At 40.5% G+C, this 20,765-nt stretch overlaps 2 protein-coding genes across 2 annotated transcripts in view; one reads left to right on the forward strand and one right to left on the reverse strand.

Moving 5' to 3' along the window:
• The first annotated feature begins 276 nt into the window (after nucleotides 1–276).
• ippk (inositol 1,3,4,5,6-pentakisphosphate 2-kinase) lies at nucleotides 277–19,808 on the forward strand. Its single transcript, XM_023416102.2, has 14 exons — nucleotides 277–488; nucleotides 2,810–2,869; nucleotides 5,689–5,784; nucleotides 6,791–6,857; nucleotides 7,377–7,495; nucleotides 7,840–7,929; nucleotides 8,329–8,387; nucleotides 8,682–8,754; nucleotides 9,949–10,101; nucleotides 10,409–10,529; nucleotides 11,739–11,874; nucleotides 11,972–12,074; nucleotides 13,548–13,639; nucleotides 13,749–19,808. Exons 1-14 carry the CDS (start codon nucleotides 408–410, stop codon nucleotides 13,999–14,001), a joined length of 1,503 nt encoding a protein of 500 aa, XP_023271870.1. The 5' UTR covers nucleotides 277–407; the 3' UTR covers nucleotides 14,002–19,808.
• Nucleotides 19,701–20,765, reverse strand: part of cenpp (centromere protein P) — a 92,560-nt gene continuing 91,495 nt past the window's right edge. The window contains exon 9 of the mRNA XM_023416105.2: nucleotides 19,701–20,082. Within this exon, the coding sequence (XP_023271873.1) occupies nucleotides 19,952–20,082 (131 nt within the window). The 3' untranslated portion in view covers nucleotides 19,701–19,951. The remainder of the gene's footprint in view (nucleotides 20,083–20,765) is intronic.

Genomic DNA, 20,765 nt, shown 5'->3' on the forward strand with positions numbered 1-20,765 from the left:
TAGAAATGATAACATTCAAGCTATATGAGGGAACTAACCACAGCCTTTTGTTAATACGAAGAGCCAGGATCCTCTGGAGTGCCTTTTGAAATAATATTTTCCGTAATATTATTTTTTTTCTTGTTGAATTGCGAATTTACTTGCTTGAACTAATTTCATCTGTAACACCTTTTTTACCTTTACAGTTTTAATGTACGCCCACTGGGACTTTTGTTTTGAAAGTCAAAATCGGAAGTAGTATTTTGGTAAGTGGTTTTGTCATCCGGGGCCGGGCAGCAGCGGTAGTCGGTACTGTAGTGCGTCTGATCAACTGCCAGTAGTACCAGTTGGAGTACTTGTCTGCTGCCGTGCCGTCGTGTGCCACTGTCTGGTCGTTAACAGGAGCTTGGCTTGTTGTCGTTGACGTGATGGAGCTGGACAAAATGGATGAAAACGACTGGAAGTATCACGGAGAAGGAAACAAGAGCCTGGTGGTCTCACACGTACAGGTGAGTCAGCTAGGCTAACACGAAGCTAATCCAAATTCAGGAGGACACAAACCGTCTGACTCACACTTTTCTAACTCTAAATAAGCTTCAGCTTGGCGCTGCTGCCCATGGAAACTTTGTAGTAAATGTCTGGGGAATTTGACTGAAGACTGAAATGTCAACTGCCATGGTTTTATTTACCGCCGTTACCGTTAGCCTGTGTCCGCTACCTTAGCCAGCTTTGCTAGCCAGCTGCTAAGAGTTCTGATCAGTCAATCTAATGAAAAATATCGTTACACGGAAGAAACAACGTTAAATCCCCGCTCAAGTGATGAAAAATTGCATGTATATTTATGCCCAGACAGAGTCACACACTGACTGTGTAGATTTAAGTCATAAAATATAAATTCCTGAGGAGCTAATGGGGAGCTAATTTAGCCGTTAGCAGGTTTCCCATCCAGGAGATAGAGACACTGTACCGGGCTGCTCGTCAAGTCTTCTCCGAGTTTACTTCCATGTAGGTTAATCTGTGCTGGTAGACGCTGGGTTGACAGGGTGGTACCACCGTGCCTCCCAAATCCCCCCCTCTCTGTGTGACAGACTGTGGGAAAGTCTCATTCACAGGATTGTTCTGATCGTGTTGTTATTGAGCAATCGGCGAGTTAAGAGGGCATGGCATCACATCAGCAGTGTTGTAACCAGCAAGGAATGGATTTAGCGATGTATTAGTCACATTTTGTTTTCTAGGAGTGGGCGTTAATTGAGTTGTGTGTTTAGAGCTGCAAAGATTAATCAATTAGTCCACTGAAAGAAAGTAAATCGTCCATTATTTCCGTGACTGGTTAATCGTTACAGTTATTTTTCAAACAAAGATGCCAAATATTTTCTGGTTGCAGCCTCTGAGAGAAGCTGAAACCAGATGTGATGAGTTGCTGCTTTTCATGTCATACATGACAGTAAATTGTACTACTAAAAATTTTGGACTGTTAGTTGGACAAAACAACATATCTTGAACACAGGCTTGGAGAAAATGTTTGTAAAACCTCTCACTGCAGCATCCATTCAAAAAAATATGGATTTTTATAGTGACCAGGCTACAGCTGCAGCTACACTTCGCCTGGTCTCCTGCAAAACCTGATTTTCTGAGCAATCTGGTTCATGTGCACACATATGCATGCGTACCTGCCTTCACCTGACTCAAACACTTTTTTTTTTTTACAAACAATGTAATTCAGGAGTTCATGTAAATCCTAAAATCAGGTAGTTTAAAGTGTTTTGGAGAAGATGAATAGAGTGATGTTAAAATCACACAGACATCTGGATTTGTGTTGGTACTAGTGACTTGGCAACTGAATACCCTTGCTTTGACTACACATCCTGTCTTGCTCTATGAATCTGATCCTCTCCATCACATCGATAACGTTAATTATGACTTTTATACTGCCTGTAATAATAAGGTGATGTCTGCACTGTTTCACATGCTCTCGTTATTGTTCTCCTAGTGAACTCACCTTAAAGTTATTGTTGATTGGTGTGTAAAGTAATTTTAGGAAACCTTTTTAAGAAATTGGATGTGCTTGGATGCAAAGTAAACAGTGTTCACCTGTATGAAAAACCATGAAATATCAGGGTGCCACTGCCTGACATACTCCTGCTATAGGGAAAAAAACTGACGCTCATAGGAGGAAAACCTTGAGGAAAAATTCTTCCTCTTTGGTAGTCTTGGCAGTGCGTTTCCCAGTGCACTGTGCTGATTACGATACAGTGCCACCACCTCAGCGTATGCTGCAATTGCAGTTACAAATGACAGAAATCCAGTGAGTGAAGCGTTCTTAGTAAGTAGTGTTTTTCATGAAGAAATTTGTCGAGAGCTGGAGGTGACACAAAATTTGACGCAGGCAGCTGCCTCTTAATTTTCTGTGTAGGAAAAACCTTGTGGTTTAATGTGGGCACAGATACTTGCTGCGAAAATCTCCTGATATCTGTTCTGTCAACACATTCTCAGGTATATGGATTTCCTTTACTGAATCTCACCCTAGTGCTGACAGAAGAATTCATTGCAGTGTATTGTAACCACTATATTGTGTTTGTAAGTTCTTTTGACAGGGACACTTGTCCCAACTCAGTAGACAAATGTTTTCAGTCATTTTTCCATGATTTGCCTTAGACTTTGCAGAATTGATTTACTCTTCCCAATGCACAGTGGGAAAACTGTATCAGCAATTTCAATTTCGCTGAAGACTCTGCTGGAGACTTGTGGACTAACCCTGCTCAGTTGTTCAGCTGTGAGTCCTGTGTTTTAATGAGGCTCCCCTGATCTTTTCTCTGTTCTCTCCTTCCAGATTTCCAGAGTTCTCCGTCTGCTCAAGTATCCAGCAGAGGACTCTGAAAACCCACCACAGGTAAATATGAGTTTCTCTGTGTGTTTGAAGCTGAAACAAATTACTGCTCAGTAAGAACATCTTGATGCCGAACATGTGACACAGGAACGTTTACACCTCATCTGCTTTCTCACATGCAGTGCAACCCTGAACTTTTCTAGACATTACCTAAAGGAGCTGTATGTTCAAATCAGTTGAATCCAACATTAAACAGACTTTACCCTGCCAGTGTAAAGTCCATATAATGTCCGATTGAGCCAATGTGTGAATACTCATTGTCTGTAGAATTCAGTCAGTGAGTGGGCCTGTGGATGACATGTCTGTCATTTCTCCCGCATGCTTCACCCAGCTGCCACACCTCGCCTTAAATAACTATATCCAGTAGGTGAGAACACGTGTCACCCGGACAATCTCTACTTTTGTGTTGCATGTGTGAAAGGGCAACTCTAGACAATGTCCAGACCTGATTTTCCAGACATTGTATGGAGTTGATATGTGAAACGACTTTTGAGTTAATGTTGGCTTGTTGATTACGACAGACACTGTACAGATTAGGGCGGATTTTCACTCACACTTATTTTAGAATTGGGTCCAATTACAAACAAATTGGCTGTCCTTAGTTTGTTTTTTGATGTTCAGTGTTAAAGCAGTTGCATGAACAACTCTCAAATAATCTGTTGGGTTCTTTTTTCAATTATTGTTTTAAAAAAAAAAAAAAGTTTTTCTTTATTTGATAATTGTTATAGAGATACAGACAGGAAGTGTGGGGATAGAGAAGGGTATGACATGCAACACAGATCCCCCAGCTTGGAGGTTAACTGTGGATGTTGTGGTTATGTGGTATGTGCCTTAACCATTAGTGCTACAGAGGTGTCCCAGTCGGTCGACAGTCTGACAGGTCAAACATTTTGGTCTGCAGTTTGAGCAGTTCAACAATTGGATTTCCCCCATGGCTGCTGTCAGAAGACCTGTTACAGCAAAGCGAGCCGTTAAATGACAAATCTTTAAACTTGAATTCTCAGCTGCAGCAAGTCCCTGATCACTGATACCTCATACCTGGGACTTAAAGCTAAAACTGTGTAACAGGTTAAAAAGCCCATATGCTGCAGAGCATAGACGACATACACAACATAACAAGTGATAACTGTGTCTTTGTCAAATCATCAAACAACACCCGCCCATATACTTATTTATGAAGTCTCCAGCTATTTATTAAATAAAGTAACAACACTTTATCAAATCAAATCAAACATTTGACTGCAAACAGTGTCATGGTTTTACACTGTTCCCAGTATGCACACGCAGGCGGTGGTGTTAAACTGGTTTTACAGTTAGTCAGTCAGATGTCAACAAGCGATTGCTGTTGATGACGGAGTGAAAACAAGAACTGTCAATCATCCTGACAATGATTGTCAGGCTGTTCGATCGATGACTGAGAGGAGAAAACAGACAGTTACATGAACTGTAGGTGAGGTTTAACTTCTGGTTCATACCTGTCAGCAAGGCTGCAGTACAGACATTAATTTAGTGTGATGGCTCAGTGCAATAGTACAAGGCTCCATTTACTAAGAGCTCAATTCATTGTCAGTGGAACAGCAGTTGATTTTACATCCTGGTCAGATTATAAGCTTGAAGGCACAGTCCCTGATCCCAGTGTTAACCAGTGTGTTGCCCCACCCATCCCTCAAATTCAAATTTACTGGCTGCTCATCTGCTGTTATCACTCTGAATTTGATTGAGGACTTTTAATATCAGGACTAACAGACAACAGCCAAATCAGAGTTATTAAGGTTTTCTGATGTAGTTGTTGGTTTATTTTTATATGTTTTTTTGTAGACACAGAAGGAAAACGTGTCAATATTTAGAATTAATCTATAATCCACACTCGCCCATTTCACAAAGCAGTATTAATCCCCTAACTTTGGAGGAAATCCTGTCTTCTTTTTTAAAAAGATTGACTTAATTGCCCACTGCTTTAGTGTTGTCCCTCACTCACCTATATAGCTTTGGATAAAATTTGCCAAATGAGTAAATGTAAATCGCCTCTTTATTATGGTCACTTTGCTAATGCAGTCTAATACAGTCCTGCAATAACTCCTACATTCATGAAGGGTATAATGTTCTTTTTATTAAAACGTTTTGTTAAAAACAGTTTGTGCTGCTGTTGAACTGTGTTGCATTATACTGACAGATTTTATTTTGCTTCATACGCAGTTTATATCAATCATGTCACCATCATGTTCATGTGGAAAACCTAGAGTGAACCAATATGAACGTGGTTTGATACTATTTTATCCAGTTCAAATCCAGTATTGAATCCACGTGATCTTATTGAATCTTGTGAGGTTTGGTTTTCAGCATTTGCAAGTAACTAAAGACTATAATAACTTAAAGATGTCAACACTACGGTTTCTAGCAGCAGCCTAATTAATGTTCACAACCTGTAATGTGATCTGAAGAGCTGCGTCCATCTGTGAGGCACTTTGTACTGTGGGTTTAAAAAAGTACTCTATAAATAAAGATTATCTCTATGGCCATTCCTTTCACTATTTTTCACGCTCATTTTGTCGAAAGATGACGTCTTTATCCTTAATCCTGTCTCCAAAGCTCTGAGTGTTGGACTGTTTATGTCACTATGGAAACACCTGTCATGAGCACGACAGTTGTTGTTATAGTGAAGACAGGTACTGAGATGACTTTGCGGTGTTCTCTATGTCTTTGTGAGTGGGTAAATAACTCCACTGCTCTGTCAACATATGATATCAGGTCTCAGAGCAGGTTGTAACCTGCGTTTTACCTATGTGTTTACGTGCCTGCGTCTCTGTGTGTTTGTCCACCAGACAGCAGAGCAGGCCTTCAGGCAGATCCAGAACATTGTTGACTTCAGCTCTAATGTGATGAGCAGCCTGCTGGGAGAGAAGTTCATCCACAGTGGGGTAAGGCACTGTTTGCTGTCATTCAGTATGTTTATGTTTTTTCATCTTTTATCGCTCTTGTCTTTATCTAAGTTTTTTTAACCTTACAAAACATTAAAAGAGTGCTTAACTGATCAGCATTGTATAACGTTGTCGGACTCGTGATGGACAGTTTTACACAAGGCTCAAAATCGTCTCTTTTTAAAACCGCACATTTAAAAACAACATCTGCTATAATATTGAGTGTTTCTAAAAATGAAACAATACCTACAGATGATGAAAAGCAAAAACCACGGACACATGACAAAATAAAATACACAGGTTTGGTGGAGTAATGAAAAATCAAATATTCAGATTCTGATACAGCCCTCTGTAGTTTCCAGAAATGACTCCTTTCCATTTGAATGGTAGAAACCATTTCAGATAACAATGTCCTAAAGACAGAAGCAGGAAAAGATCACAACCTCATGAGTCTTTTTGCTGCCACCACTGCAGACTTTATTCAGCTTTTGTTCAGTCACTGATCAACATTTTTGGTGGACTAATTTTACCCCCACTGTTGAAATCGAGGGGTTGTCTTTAAGCATAGTGTGATCCAGTTGGAATATATAATCTATTCAGAGCTGGGTGAAAAAAAAATAGTTTTCTGGCGTCACAAATTCCTAGAAACAGTGAGTTATATTGTTGAAGCCTGCAGGGTTTTAGCACATGAACAACATTCTCCAAGTCACATGGTGCCTAATTTTAATTTTAATTCTAAGCTGGAAGTTGGATTTAACATTTTAATTTTTCCTTCAACTGCTAGAGAAGGTTCCTAACAGGTGGTCTGGTGTTTGTACATGTGGACTGCACTTAAGACACAGTAATGAAATAATTTTAAATCAGTATTTGGTGCTTAAGGATGACTGATTGTTAGTATCTGTACAATAAGAAAGATAATATTATATCAGGGTTTCATTGAAGCTGTTGGCTCAATGATGGTGGACATGTTCTGTTCACCAACCAACTGACTTCATCTTCTCCACAGGAAGTTGTCAAACTGCCGCTAGAGTTTGTACGACAGCTGTCAATCAAAGTTCAGCATCAAAGACCAGGTAAGAATGAGTTTATTTATTTCTGTGGGTAGTGTTTAATATTGAAATCTGAGAAATGATTAGTTTGACATTTTGGGAAATAAGCATATTAGCTTTCCAGCCAAGAATTGGAGAAATGGATCGATGCCGCTCAGTGTCTGTACGGTTAATATGAAGCTAGAGCCAGCAGTTGGCTCAGCTTAGCTCAACAACAACAACAACGTCCCAAAGTGCTTCACATAAGTAAAATTATTAAAGATGACGTCATAAAAGTAAAAGAAAACAAACAATACAATATTGGACACAGAAAGACATTAAAAACACAAAATTACAAACAACAGGTGAGACAAAGGTCTGTTTGAATAAGTGAGTCTTCAACCTTTTAAAGGCGTCAACAGAACGTTTGTCTAAAGGAAGAACCTTCAAACAATAGTCCAAAAAGACTCGCCCAAAGATATTCAGGAAATGCAGCAAATTCTCACATTCTTTCTTTCTGTGCTTCTGCGTGTGTGTGTGTGTGTCTGTCTGTGTGTGTGTCAGCATGGCGGTGTGATAAGGTGATGGACATCTACAGCGGCTGTGCTCTCTGTCTGCCCAACCTGACATGTCCAGCCCTTCACCAGCCAACACACACTCCTCCACTCTGCATCGAGATCAAGGTACACACACATACAAAGATTGTTTTTCAATGTAATAGTAGCACTGGCATTATTTCAGGGAATAATTATTCCTAGAAGTCCTAGAATAAGTCCTAGAAGTTAATTTATTAAAATTATATCCAACATTAGTTTTAAAACTGATTTTCATTCCAGTTTCAGCTCAGTAATAAAACTCCATATCTTGCATTTGTTTAAAATGATGTTCTTCCTCCTGATAAGCAGCAACAGTTCCAGAAATGTTTGCCTGTGAATGTCATCACTGTCTCCCAGAAATACTGAGGAGTCACATGAGCATGACTGTGTTACTCAGCTGCTGTTTTTTGTTCTCTGTGGTGTGATTTCAGCCTAAATGTGGCTTCCTGCCGTCCTCCAAACATGTCAGCAAAGACATCAAGACCAAAGTGTGTCGCTTCTGCATGCACCAACACTACAAGGTAACTACAACCAACCACTGTAAAGTACACACAAAACAAAAATACAGAACAACTACAGTGCAACTACACTTGTCAGGTTTGTGTGCTCTCTGCAAGCCGATGTTTGAACAAAGATTAATTCTGAAGAAGCTCCGCTCTGGAACATCACTGTACAACCACGTGTGGACCGACTGTTTTTGTAATTCCAACAAATCCAAGTGAGACGTCTTCCTTCCAGCTGATCGCCTCCTGTTGAAAACTTGAATAACTGAAGGACTACAGTACAGCCACATAAGGCTATAGCTGCAATACAGAACAATACTACTGTACAGCTACAGAACTACAAACTTTCTTCTGTCTCTCTTTGACATTTTGTCTTTCATTTGTTTGTATTCTCCCTCTCTCCCTCTTTCTCTCTAGGTAGCCAATGGAAAATGGAAGTCACGCAGTCTGTACTGTCCTTTAGACCTGTTCTCAGGGTGAGATTACTGACGGTGACATTTAAAATGTTCTTTGACATGTTTCTAATATTTGTTAGTTATGGTCCAGTGCAGCTGGTGATGTAAACCTGCACATCTTGTAGTTGTTTGAGACAATATGGGAGTGAAACACCTTTAAGTATAATCCAGCCCAATATATATAACACTGCAGACTCAACATTTTCTTCACTGTTACTCCCAACTCCACAGTGCAGATTCAGCTACTGATAATAAAGCTGCTGTACTGTTCTGCTGCTGAACATTATGTTCCCTGGTTTCTCTTGTGTTGCTCAGGAACAGACAGAGAATGCACTTTGCCATCAGACACCTGATAGAAGAACCTCAGAACAACTTCAAAATCTTCAAGGTGAGACACAACCACAGCCACACCTGTCTATCTGTCTACACCTATAATGTGAAAGCTTTGTGCGTTGTGTGCTTGTGTCACAACATCCAGCTCCGTTAGCAACACGGTCGATCAATACAACTACAGGTTTAAAGGATTGGTTCACAATTTGTGCCTATATGACCATTATAACACAAACTTTGCTTGTGGCTTTAGTCTTTCAGCCACAGTTTACTTCATCATATGAAACTTTGGCCACGTTTAATATGGACAGCCAACATTGTAACATTATATAGATGACAGAAAATAAAGAAAAGCATAATTTAAGTGTATTATTACTACCTCCGCCTCGGCTTAGTGTGGAAACACTGTCTTACCAAGTCTTACTCCGATGGCTGTCTGAGTTTCATAATTGCTTCAGATGAACTTAAAAAAACACATTTTTGCACAGATTATAGACTGTGAACTTTGTCCCCCATCTTTTACATTGAAAGCACATTAGGTAAGAAGCTCTAAGTCAGTACGGACAGGAGGAATGATTACAGCAAGCAATACCTGTTTCAGGTGAAAGGCTCCTGGTAAAAGGTTTTGCCCAGGGCACCAAAACAGCCGGGTCCTCCCCTGCCTAGGTTTTTAAACATGGATGTAAACTCCATCTTGACTGGTTGGTGGGGTCATACAACCTTGAGGCGGTAGTTCTAGTTACTCAGAGTGGGTATTTGAAATATGTGACTTTTCTCTGAACGATCGATGCTTCCGTCAAATCAAAAACAAATAAACACATGGAGCATCTCGGAGTGGACAGATTAGCAGAATGATATGAGCAGGAAGCATGAACTCAAGGCGCACCACTCTGCAGTGTTACAGTGTGCTGATGTAATTTTTACGACACATTGAATAGGTATGAAGAGTATTTCTATTATTGCCTGGACTCAAAACACAACTACAGATGGATACTTTGACATAACAGTAAACCAGATTTCTCCACACTTCATCTCTTTTTAGTTTAGTTCTGGTTCCGCCTTTTCACTGTGAACCAGATAATTCTGTTTTTCAGGATATTTCTGTGAGAGATTTTCTGAAAAATTCATCTTCAAATGTGTCAAAGCTATAGAAATTCAGAATCAAGTATTTTAAAAAATAAATAAATTCAACAGCATTAGAAAATTATGATTATTTCACTTATCAGCCTGTGACCTGTCTGTGTGTTTTTAGGGTGGTCAGTGTATTTACAGCAGTAAAGAAGGCAGTGACGACTCGTTGGACCTGAACTCTCTGCTTCATCATCTCAGACCGTACTTCATGTACGGAAACAACAGAATCAACAGTCACATGACTGGCAAAGCTGTCCTGAACGACTTCATCCAGGTAAATCCACACAAACACACAAGCATCAATGGATATATACAAAAGTGTCCTGATGAAAAATAAGTATGTATTTGTATTCTGGGCAATAAACTAAGAACGTACCGATACCAACAGCAGGATTCACCAACGGATCAAATTCTGTTCATGTTGCAGTTTCAGGGCAGAGAGCATATTAACCAGGTGCTGTATTGAATGTATCAGACACTCGTGATCAAATCTCTGTCTCTCTCTGTCTCTCTCTGTCTCTCTCTCTCTGTCTCTCTCTGTCTCTCTCTGTCTCTCTCTGTCTCTCTCTCTCTCTCTCTAGGTCCTGGTGAACGCCCTGCTGAGTGGTGGAGGAGGAGATGGAGGTCTGGTGACGGACAGACGAGGAGAAGGGCGGAGCTTCTGTGAAGCCAGTCTTTTCAACAAGGAGAGGATTCGCCACGGTCAGAACCTGCCTGTCTACCAATCTGTTTTCTTTCTGTGTCCAGCCAGGTCTTTTAATAGAGCTTTAAGCTCTGCTCAGCTAGTCAAGTCAGTTTTATTTATATTTCCCAATATCACAAATTGGCCTTAGTCTGTACATCCTATGACACTCTGTCCTTAAGCCCTCGAATCCCTCAATGAAAAACTTGTAACTACGTTCATTTATTGTCCTTATTAAAGCTGCGGCGATTAATCCATTAGTTAATTGACAGAAAATTAATTGGCAACTATTTTGAAACTCAGTTGTTTCCAGTCATTTAAAAGAAAAAAAGAAAAATCTCCAAATTCTGTGATTATTTGTTGTTGTCTTCTTGGTTTGTAAACTGAATAAACTTGACATTTTGAAAAAAAAATCATTTTTATTTTATCTGCAGCGTTGGTGTTATAAACCACATGTATGATTACATGTAGTGTTTTCACACTCCTGGTGACAGCTGCGGCTTCAGGCATTCGGTTTTCCAGTTTCCTTGAGGGAATTTCTTCAAATTTTGGTAGAAACACTAACTCGGACTCAAGGATGATCTGATTAGGTTTTGATGGTCACAGGTCAAAGGTCACTTTGACCCCTCATATGCCAGTTATGACACAATTTAACACAAATGTCTAATAGGATAAAACTATGAATTGATGACATTTTATAGCCAAATGGTCGAAGGTAAACTTCACTGCGACATCATAATGCTCTGTAAAAACACTTGAGGCTGGTATTGAATCTTGTAGCTCAGGAAGTGGCAGTTGTGACCATATTTCCTGAAACTTGACTAGTTTGTCTTTGCAAAAGACCATAAGGCACAAGTAATACTAGTTTTTCTGGTGTGAATTCTGAGTGTCTGTAGATCAGTCGAACAGATCTATCTGCAGCCTGTTTGTCTCTTTCCTCTCTGACAAAGGGTTTTCTTGTGCAGCAGCCTCCTTCAGAAAAGCTTGTGGTTTGAAAGAAGCACATGACTCTTTTCAGCACAAACATTTTGCTCACGACATAAGAATCTGATTATGTAAACATATGAAACCAAAAACATTTGTTCTTGTTTTTGAGACATTAAATACTCATCTTGATTTTAAACAGTTCATTGTCCAGAATTCTGACCTGAAGCTGTTTGACGAGACCAGAAATGATGACCTCCCTCCTCTGAACACCTGTCTGTCTGTCTGTCCGTGTGTGTGTGCAGGCTCTCAGGGTTTACCCAGCGACACTGTTTTGTTCAGGATTCTTCAGACTCAAATGTTGGACACGTTGGACATTGAGGGACTTCATCCTTTGTACCGCCGAGTGGAGCAACACCTGCAGGACTTCCCCAAGGAGAGGTAGCACTCAGTTAACGCGCACCAGAAGAAAACTGTGTAGATTGATCTCGGTGATCATCTGGTCTCTGACCTCGCTTCCTGTCTGTGTCTGTGCCAGAACCCATCATCAGATAGACGGGCCGTACAACGAGGCCTTCATGGAGAAGCTGCAGAAATGTCCGACTGATGATGACGGCTCTGTGGAGTACGCCGTCGCCAAGGTTAGGCTGATTTAACATTTTCCCAATTATCCCAGTCGCACTGAGTCACACAGAGAGCCGGAAACTGTGTCTGGTCCAAGTTTCCTGCTGTTACATTTCTCCCACAGTGTCAGCTGACTCTCTGTTGGAACATTTTAACTCTGCTCAAATCATCAGTACAAACACTGACTGGTTTTCCATCCACCTGTTTTTATTTGCGCATAAAAAAAGTGGAAAGTTTTCTCGCTTGGCTGAGTTAGAATAGTTGATGTCTTGATAAATGAACAATGCAACACATTACAAAAGACATATTTTCCGAATAAATCATGATGCACATGAAGTGTTTGACTGAAGAGACGAGAACTGGCAGTAGGTGAAGTCAGATCCGTGTGGAGTGATGAGAGACTGTAACGTTCCTCACATTAATACATGAAACAGACAAATGCCATATTGCCATCATGCTTTCTACATTGTTTTTCACCGTTTGAGCTTTTGCTGGCGCTCCTTTTAATTTAGTCAACTTGTTACGCCTTGAACACAAGCCTGAAAATAATGTACCCAAAATAAAAAGGTTACTGTTCTTCAATCCTTTTGATTACAGTCACAACACTGGTTTCCTTTGAGAGGAAACTCTTAAAGTCAGGATGAGTATAAGAGATACTGACAAACATGGTAGAAATGTTTTTTGCCTCACCTATTTTTATTTATTTTTTGGCACAGAAAAGGTAAAACAAGACCTGTAGTAGTGCCTGTTGTTCGGAAAATAGCTTTGGAGCTGCAAGTCTGAACCCGCTCTATCATCAGCTGATCCTAAAATAAAACTTTAATATTTCAAACAAAGTGTTATTTGCCCAGTACAGATGTAGACACACCTACAGCAGAACTACCAAGGCCAAAATGTCCAACACACGGGACGGTGTATTTTAAAGGGTTAATGTACCCAACTGGAAAATTAGCACCACCATCTGTTTATCTCCACAAACCAACTCCTAATGTAAGCAATAATGGCGGTGGATAGAAAATCACATTAGCATTTTGTTGTGCTGGAAACCCAGTTACTGAGCTGAGAAAAAAAAAAAATCTGCGTCACTGAAAATGAAACAAAGACTGTGTCCATAACAACTTTCTAAGAGAAGTAGAAGTATGTGGCCCAGAGAGAACTGCTGTAGCAAACATCCTGTCAGTTTTGGGCTCTGGTTCAGTTCGGTAGCTGTGGTGCAGCGACGACGAGTCCTGAATATTCTTGTAGTCTGATGTTGCAGCTCTGGTTGGAGTCTTCTCCCTAGTCGTGGCTGCAGAGGCTCATGGGAACTGATAATGAGAAATGTCATACAGGGAAGTCACCATCTAGTGTTCATTCATTTGTGAATCATTTATTAAATGAGGCGTCTGAACACTCGTCTTACGCAGTTCATACATGTATGTGATGCCTTCACTGTCTCTGCTCGGTCTGTAGATCATAGCACGTCTAACTCCTGCATGTTTTCACTTCAGGTTCATCAGTATCGTGTCGCCATGACAGCCAAGGACTGCTCCATCATGGTGGCCCTGGTGCCCAGCAATGAAGAAAAGGAGGATGATGAAGGGTAAGAGTTTATTCTTGATGTTGGTCACTCAGAAGGAAGAGTCTCTTTAACTGCCACAAACTTAACAATGGATGAATTGGTGAGACTCTTCTTCACCCTCCTCCTCCAGTCTCTCCAGTCAGAGGCGGCTCAGAGACTTCCTCTCCTCCAGACCTCCTGCTTTCTCCTACTCGGTCTCCATCCTGGATCTGGACCCGAAGCCGTTCGACAGCATCCCCCGCCAGCTGCGCCTGGACCAGAGGATCGTCTCCTGCTACTTGCGGACTGGTGGTGCCTTGCCAAAGGGGTCTCTGCCGCCGCTCCCGGGCATCTTCACAGCTGCAGAGAGAGAGGACTGCACACTGCTCTTCCACCCTGTGTGAAAGCCCAAGCAGAGCCGGGTGACCCTGAGGACGAGGACTAACCGACGCCATGCTGATGCCTCAAACGGAGAGGAGAGACGCCATGTTGATCCCAGAGGTCTAGAATCACTTCAAGAACAGAGCTGTTTATTCACTGCAGCACTTTCTCCTCCTCACTCAGCTCATGTTGACAGGTATCGCCCTCTGGTTCCTGCTACAGCTGCTGCTCAGCAAAAATAAAATCTCCAGGAAGTCGCCACTAAATCACCAGACGTTTAAACGACTTCCAGGTCATTTTTGTTACCCTTAGAGCTTTTGTGACGTCGTGGCGGCCCGACTTCTCGCTCCTGTCCGAAGGTGAATCCTACTATCACCTACCTGTTCTGTCACGACGCATATTCATTAGAGAGCTTAACTTGCAGGGAGCTTTGTTCTTTCCTTTGGTGACAAACAAGGGGATTAAAGGATCAGTTCCCCGTATGTATGTTGCAACAGGTTTGCTGTAATAATCTCACCTGGTCATTCTTGCCATTAAGAGATCCCTTCCTAATGCACTTTCAATGAGGGTGGGGGACAAACTCCACAGTCGTCCTTCTCGAGGCCTCAGCCGTCTGAGTTTACACAAATTAGGTTGGTAACTTTTTAAAGAAAATTCAGCTTTTCACACAGTAAAACAAAAATATTAACTTCCATTTCTAACAAGTTTGTGCTTCAGTATCTCTTACACTCAGTGGGACTTTTTGGTTATAAAATTTAAAAAGTGTTTCCTTTCCAAGGAGACGGGTGCTATAACTAGAGTCAAAGGGGTTGAAGGACAGTAGTGTTTTATTTTGGGTAAAATATTTCCTGTAACCTTCGAGTTACAGTTCTTGGGTATAAATCTTCTTCACTGAAGGGACAGTAACATAAAGTGGGAATTTCGAGTGAAACTTGGGAAAATATCTTTTTGATCCGTCTGGACTCAGACAGCTGAAGCCTCATATAAACTTGGAGTGTATTTTAACACAGAACGAGGACTGTGGATTTAGTCCCACATCATGACCACGTCTCTTAATGGACAGTATGATCAGGACGGATGATTACAGCACAAAAAACAGTATCTACGGACACCTGAGTATTGTTATAAGACAGACTTGTTTCTTTCCTTTAACCTCCTGATGAGGACTGATGCGGTAGTCATGGCAACAGTCTCTGACTCTTCTTGTTCTCGTTGGCAACGCTTCTGACAAAGAGAAAAAATAGAAGTGAAGGACAGAAAACGTTGTTGGGCTGTGATGTACGTATGATGTCATTTCCTGAATGTACTGGGGGTGGGGGGTGGGGGTAGGTTGTCTATCCAGGTTGTCCACTGAAGCATCACTATGGTAACAGAAACACTGGTTATCAAGCCGCCATAGTGGATCTGATCACCATACCGTCTCAGCAGCTGGATGGAGAAGTTGAGATGGTTCTTGTACCCATAATTCTTTGCTTTCATTCGATGTCTGCGGCCAGAGGTTTTAAAGCAGAGGTTTTCAGTCCGACTCATCACACTGACCAACTCACAACTATTTAATTAACGAGACTAAGGCTGTAACGAGTCGTTGGTTGGCAGGAAATTAAGTGGCGACAATTTTGATGATGATCTACTAATTGTTTCAGTCATTTTTCTAGTAAGAATTTGTTGCTTTCAGCTTCTTAAATGTGAGAATTTTCAGCTTTTCCTCGTCACACGTGGCAGTTAATTGAATGTGTTTAGGTTCCTGACAGAAAACTGAAGACACCAATGGGGGCTTAGAGAAATTGTGTGTTGAAGGTCGATGGAGGAAAGTTTAGTGTCATTAAAGGGTCAGTTTAACCAAATACAAGTTTCTCTCTTCGACCTAGTGAAATCTCTCGTCAGATAGTTTTGGTTTCATTTAAGGGAGTTTGTTATATTAGCATTTAATTTTCAGCAGCAACATCTCTTTTCAGAGACAGTGTCTCTGTTAGCCTGGATGATCCACAACACAGTGGAAACAGCGTTGATTGGAACCATCTCTTGGGTAGGAAATAGTTTCCATGAACCAAATTCTGAAAAGAGAAGTTGCTGTTGAACTTTAAAAAAAAAAAAAAAAAAAAAAGCATTAGTTTTAATTAGATGTATATATTTTATTAACTAGAGTAAACTGACCCTTTAAGCTGGGACCTCTGACTGAGCAGCTTGTAGATTTCCTCAAGCTAAACATTTTGTGTCCCGCTGCTTTTTTCTGACAGAAATCCCACGTTTGTGTTGAAGAAATGATTTTAACTCTTTTTGTTGTCGGAACTAGATTCAATCTTTTCTGTTGGAGGTTGAAACGGTCGCATTTCAGTAGTTGTCTAAAATTCCCTCTTTCACTAACCTGGTGATTTGCAGCTTTGTAAAGGTACGGTTACATTACACTTGGACCTAGAGAATATTTGTCCCATTCAGTTGAAGCCTAAAACCACAATTTGAAGTGTGAGTTTGCTGTGGACTCACGGGTCAGAGTTCAACCTCCGATCTATGAATTCACAGACAATAGAAACACTGATGCACAATGGAAAAGTCGTTATGGTAACGACCACCAGACAACAAAGTGAAACATCACCTTCCTTTAGAGTCTGATTACTCTGTATCTTATCATCATCTACACAGTGACAGTACGTCCCCTTTCTGACTTCAGGGTGATTTGACTGAACGGACTAATGTAACTGTTAAAGTGAAGCAGGAGTTAATTATAATAGGGGTCAAAAGAAATGACTAATGGAACAGGGACACACAGCATGCCCAGTCTGTTGTAGACCTGTGTGACTCACCATAGCAAGGGCTTCTGGGTAACAGAGCGTAGTCCTCTTCAGACAGGCCGAGCTTCTTGCTGCTGCTCCGCTGGTTTTCGTGCCATAAGAGGCTTGTTGTGTGTTTGTTGTGTTTGTCTTGGTGCCTAAATGTTCTGGTAGGACTGGATGATGGGGTGGTGTGTGTGCATGTGTGTGTGTGTGTGTGCATGTGTGTGTGTGTGTGTGTAGAAAACTCACTTTGTTACAGGTTGCATTCACAGCTGAGATCTGAGACAAAATCTGAGCTGCTGTGGACGCAGCCGTGAACGCTCAGTACCTCGAACGCCTAATGATCCGAACCGAAGCTCTACACACTCAGGGGCGCTGCGAGGTTTCTGAGGACCGTGACGTCACCTGGAGTTCAGACTTGTCCCCAGTTTGGTGACTACAGCTGTTGGTCTCCATCAGCAGAATGTTGACTGGAGTCTTTTCAGGTCCAGATTAAGTCTTTTTTGTCATCAAGGACAAACTTTGTGACCTCATCGTCCTCTTACACCAGCAGCGTCACTGAAGCTTCAGATAAACTGGTAACACTTGACTTCAGTTCCACTGTTTACAGTGTTCACTCTCCAGCCTCCACGACCTCATCAGCCAATCAAACGTCTGAAAACAAATCACACTACAAGACTAAAAACCTCAGACGACAGAAAATCCTGAACACTCCACTTTGCTCCCAGCGTCAGGTGTGTTTTCTGGAAACTTGTCAGCTGATGATGAACAACTGCAGCAGGTCAACATCACTGTGACATCAGCAGGGTGACATGGTCAGTGGTTCTGTTAAATCTAAACACTAAAGGTTTAAATCCAGAGATCAATCGGAAGACCAACACCATCAAACACAGTTTGACCTTTAACCAATCCCTTTCTAACTGACGTCTAGCTGCCTGTTTGTGTGGGAGATGGGCGAGTGAAAGGCTGGAGAGTGAACAGCAGTGAACTGAACCAACCACTGATCGTTCTAACTGTTGAAATGAAGACGCGACAGGCAGCATGGCGAGGCAGCAGAGGCTCATGGGAGTTAGAGGGAGGAGGGTCTCCAGTTGTAGCGTCGTCTCTGAGTGAGAAAGCCGAGGTCTGGACACAAGTCAACATGACGTGTCTCAGCTGTAAAATTAGATCCTGATTTAGTTTTTTTTTTTTTTAAATCTCATCAGTGTGATCATGAGAAAACTCCGCTGCAGTTAGTCTCATATATTCTCATGACATTTAGATCAGAGTTGAAGCTGCGTTCATGTCATGTGGGATTTATAGAAGGTAGAAATGGACAAATTGCTTTTTTTTTTTTTTTAACTTTCTGAGAGGGTTCACTGTGCATTAACAATTTAACACTAAAACCATTCAAGCAGCATTTATTTATCTTTAACAGCAGGACTTTGGCCTCTGTTAGATTTTTTTTTTGGTATTATATTGTTGCGTGTCAGAGTTAGTAGGTTGGTAAACTATTTACAATCAAAAATAGGTGCTAGGTAACGATGCTCATTATCAATCTTACTTTCATTCTATACGACAACGTTTCAACCACAAACTTTCTTTCCGCAAGTTGAAACGTTTTCACGTCTGTGTGGTTCAAAATAAAAATTACACACAAGACAGTACGGCTGCAACTAACAATTATTTTCATTATTGATTAAGCCTTTTGTCTATATAGTCTCACAAAAGTAGGTGATTGCTTGTTGTATTTGATCAACAGAACAAAAGCCAGTTTTCTTTATGTGCGACAAAGATCCAGACATGTGAGAAGCTGAAACCTGAGAATTTTTAGGATTTTTGCTAGCGAAATGTCGAATTGATTATCAAAATAGTTGTAATTAATATTCTGTTGATCGACTAATTGATTAATTGTTGCAGCTCTTCAAGATAGCACTGTCTAGGGAGGGATGTTTTTTTTAATACAGTAACTCCCACATGACATGAACGTGTTTGACGCATCTGTTTTTCTTAGAGATGAATCATTGACAATCTGAAAAACCCAGAAGGTTGTTAATCAACATGTCACCAACTGTTCTGAAAGTATTAACAACAATCTGGATGAAAAATATTCTGCTGACAGCCAGATAAAAGATTTTTGACCTGTTTCATGATCCAGAAATTTTGACTAAATAAACATCCTTTTTTCTAATTTTGTTTAGCTCGATGTCTCAGTCTGGATCTTGGAAACCGAATTTGACAAAAATCTCAACTCAACGCCCACTTTCTGAGAGCAAAGCCTGTAACTGGATCTTTGGTTGAGATTCTTTTATCAGCTGCTCTTCTCTAGGTCAAGGATTTCCATGACAACAGAGTAAATGCAGTCTGATTATGACTGTGTATCATTATTGTGTGTAAAGCACCAGAACAACAGAGTAAGTGAACCTTGAGTTGAGTTTCTAATTTTGGTTCACATTGCATTCACTAGGATATGGGTAATTTCTAGCTTTCATCTTTTTAAGAAAATAAAGTTGAAAGTTCGCAAAAAAAAATCTTCTTTATGGTGCGGTGTAATATTTTTTTTTATCCAGATAAATAAAAAACCTTCAAGGATTCTGTAAATCTCTTCAAATGTAAGTGTTGTTAAACAACCTTGTGGGTTTTTGAGCGATTGTCAAGGATTCAATGCGACAATGAAACTAAAATACAAGACGGCAACAAACTTGGGCTGGAGGAGACTGTGGAGAACAACTTTTTTGTTTTGTAATCTTGAGAAAAAGAACTTTGTCCAGACCTCTGTCCTCACAGAGAGATGAAGGTGCGACAGGTGAGCTGGAGTCTAATTGGCCGGTTTGCCTCTGCCTGCTGCCTGAGCGTTGACCTGCAGAAACATCACAGCACTGTGATACCACGGACTCCTAATAACTGCGTGTGTGTAAATAGCTGAGAGAAGAAACTATTTGAAAATACAAAGGCGACACTGCTGTCTAGCATTTTGTATTTAAATTATTTATTTTTGTAGATTTTGACCAATGAGCTCTGCTGTTACAGCCGTCACAGCCGTGCTCTTTCTATTGAATAAAGATTTCTAAGAGACTAAACCATTGCTCTGTGTTTACTCGTCTGTGTGTTTACTTTATTTGCACGTCTAAAGTAAAAAATTATGCAAATATTCAGAAAATATCAAAAATAAAGCCCTTATGTGCTGCTAATCCATTAACTTCGTATAACTCGTAAACGTCAGTTATGTGTCCTGTGAGAGGCTGACCGCCCTGATCACAGACTCGATGGCAGCTTCAGGTCCCAGAATCCTCAGCAGGCTGTGAAAGGCCTCAGCAGCACCGCCTACAGCCTGAGAGGGGAACAACTGCAGTGCTGCAGAGAGACAGAGGAACAAAGTGCAGATCATCACTTCACCTGCATCAATATTCTGCTAGACAGTCAAACTCTCTGTAGGCTGTTGATACAGTTCAACCTCTGATGTTTTTACATTAAATGTATATTTTGGTAACATTACTGTCACAGAACCAAGAATTAATGAACTCATTTGTGACTAATTAGAGGGAAAATAGAGGTGGTGGTCAGCTTGTACATTTAACACTGAAATAATTACTCAATAATTTTATTAGTCCATCAACAGAAAGTAAACTGTCAACTATTTTGATGATAGATTGAAGATAAATGTTTTACTCATATGTGAGTAAACTAAATCTTTGGCTTCTAATGATTAAATAAACACTCTGAATTGATCACCTTGGGCTGTAAGTATAAGTCCCATTTTTCACTTATTTTATTATAGAAAATAATCATAAATTGCAGGTAAACTGAACAAGCAAACAATAAAAAACATGGAAATTCTGGTATAGTGAGTCAAAAGAACGCTATACTACAGTTAGGCATAAAATGTAAAAAAAATAAAAATGAAGTCATAGTATAGTAAGGCATAAAATGTCAAAAACAAGTCATAGTATAGTAAGGCATAAAATGTCAAAAAAAAAGTCATAGTACAGTAAGGCATAAAATGTCAAAAAAAAGTCATAGTATAGTAAGGCAAAAAA

The sequence above is a fragment of the Seriola lalandi genome, unplaced genomic scaffold, assembly GCF_002814215.2.
Source record: "Seriola lalandi dorsalis isolate HSWRI2012SDOR001 ecotype SW California unplaced genomic scaffold, Sedor1 jcf7180002054561, whole genome shotgun sequence".
NCBI lineage: Eukaryota > Metazoa > Chordata > Actinopteri > Carangiformes > Carangidae > Seriola > Seriola lalandi.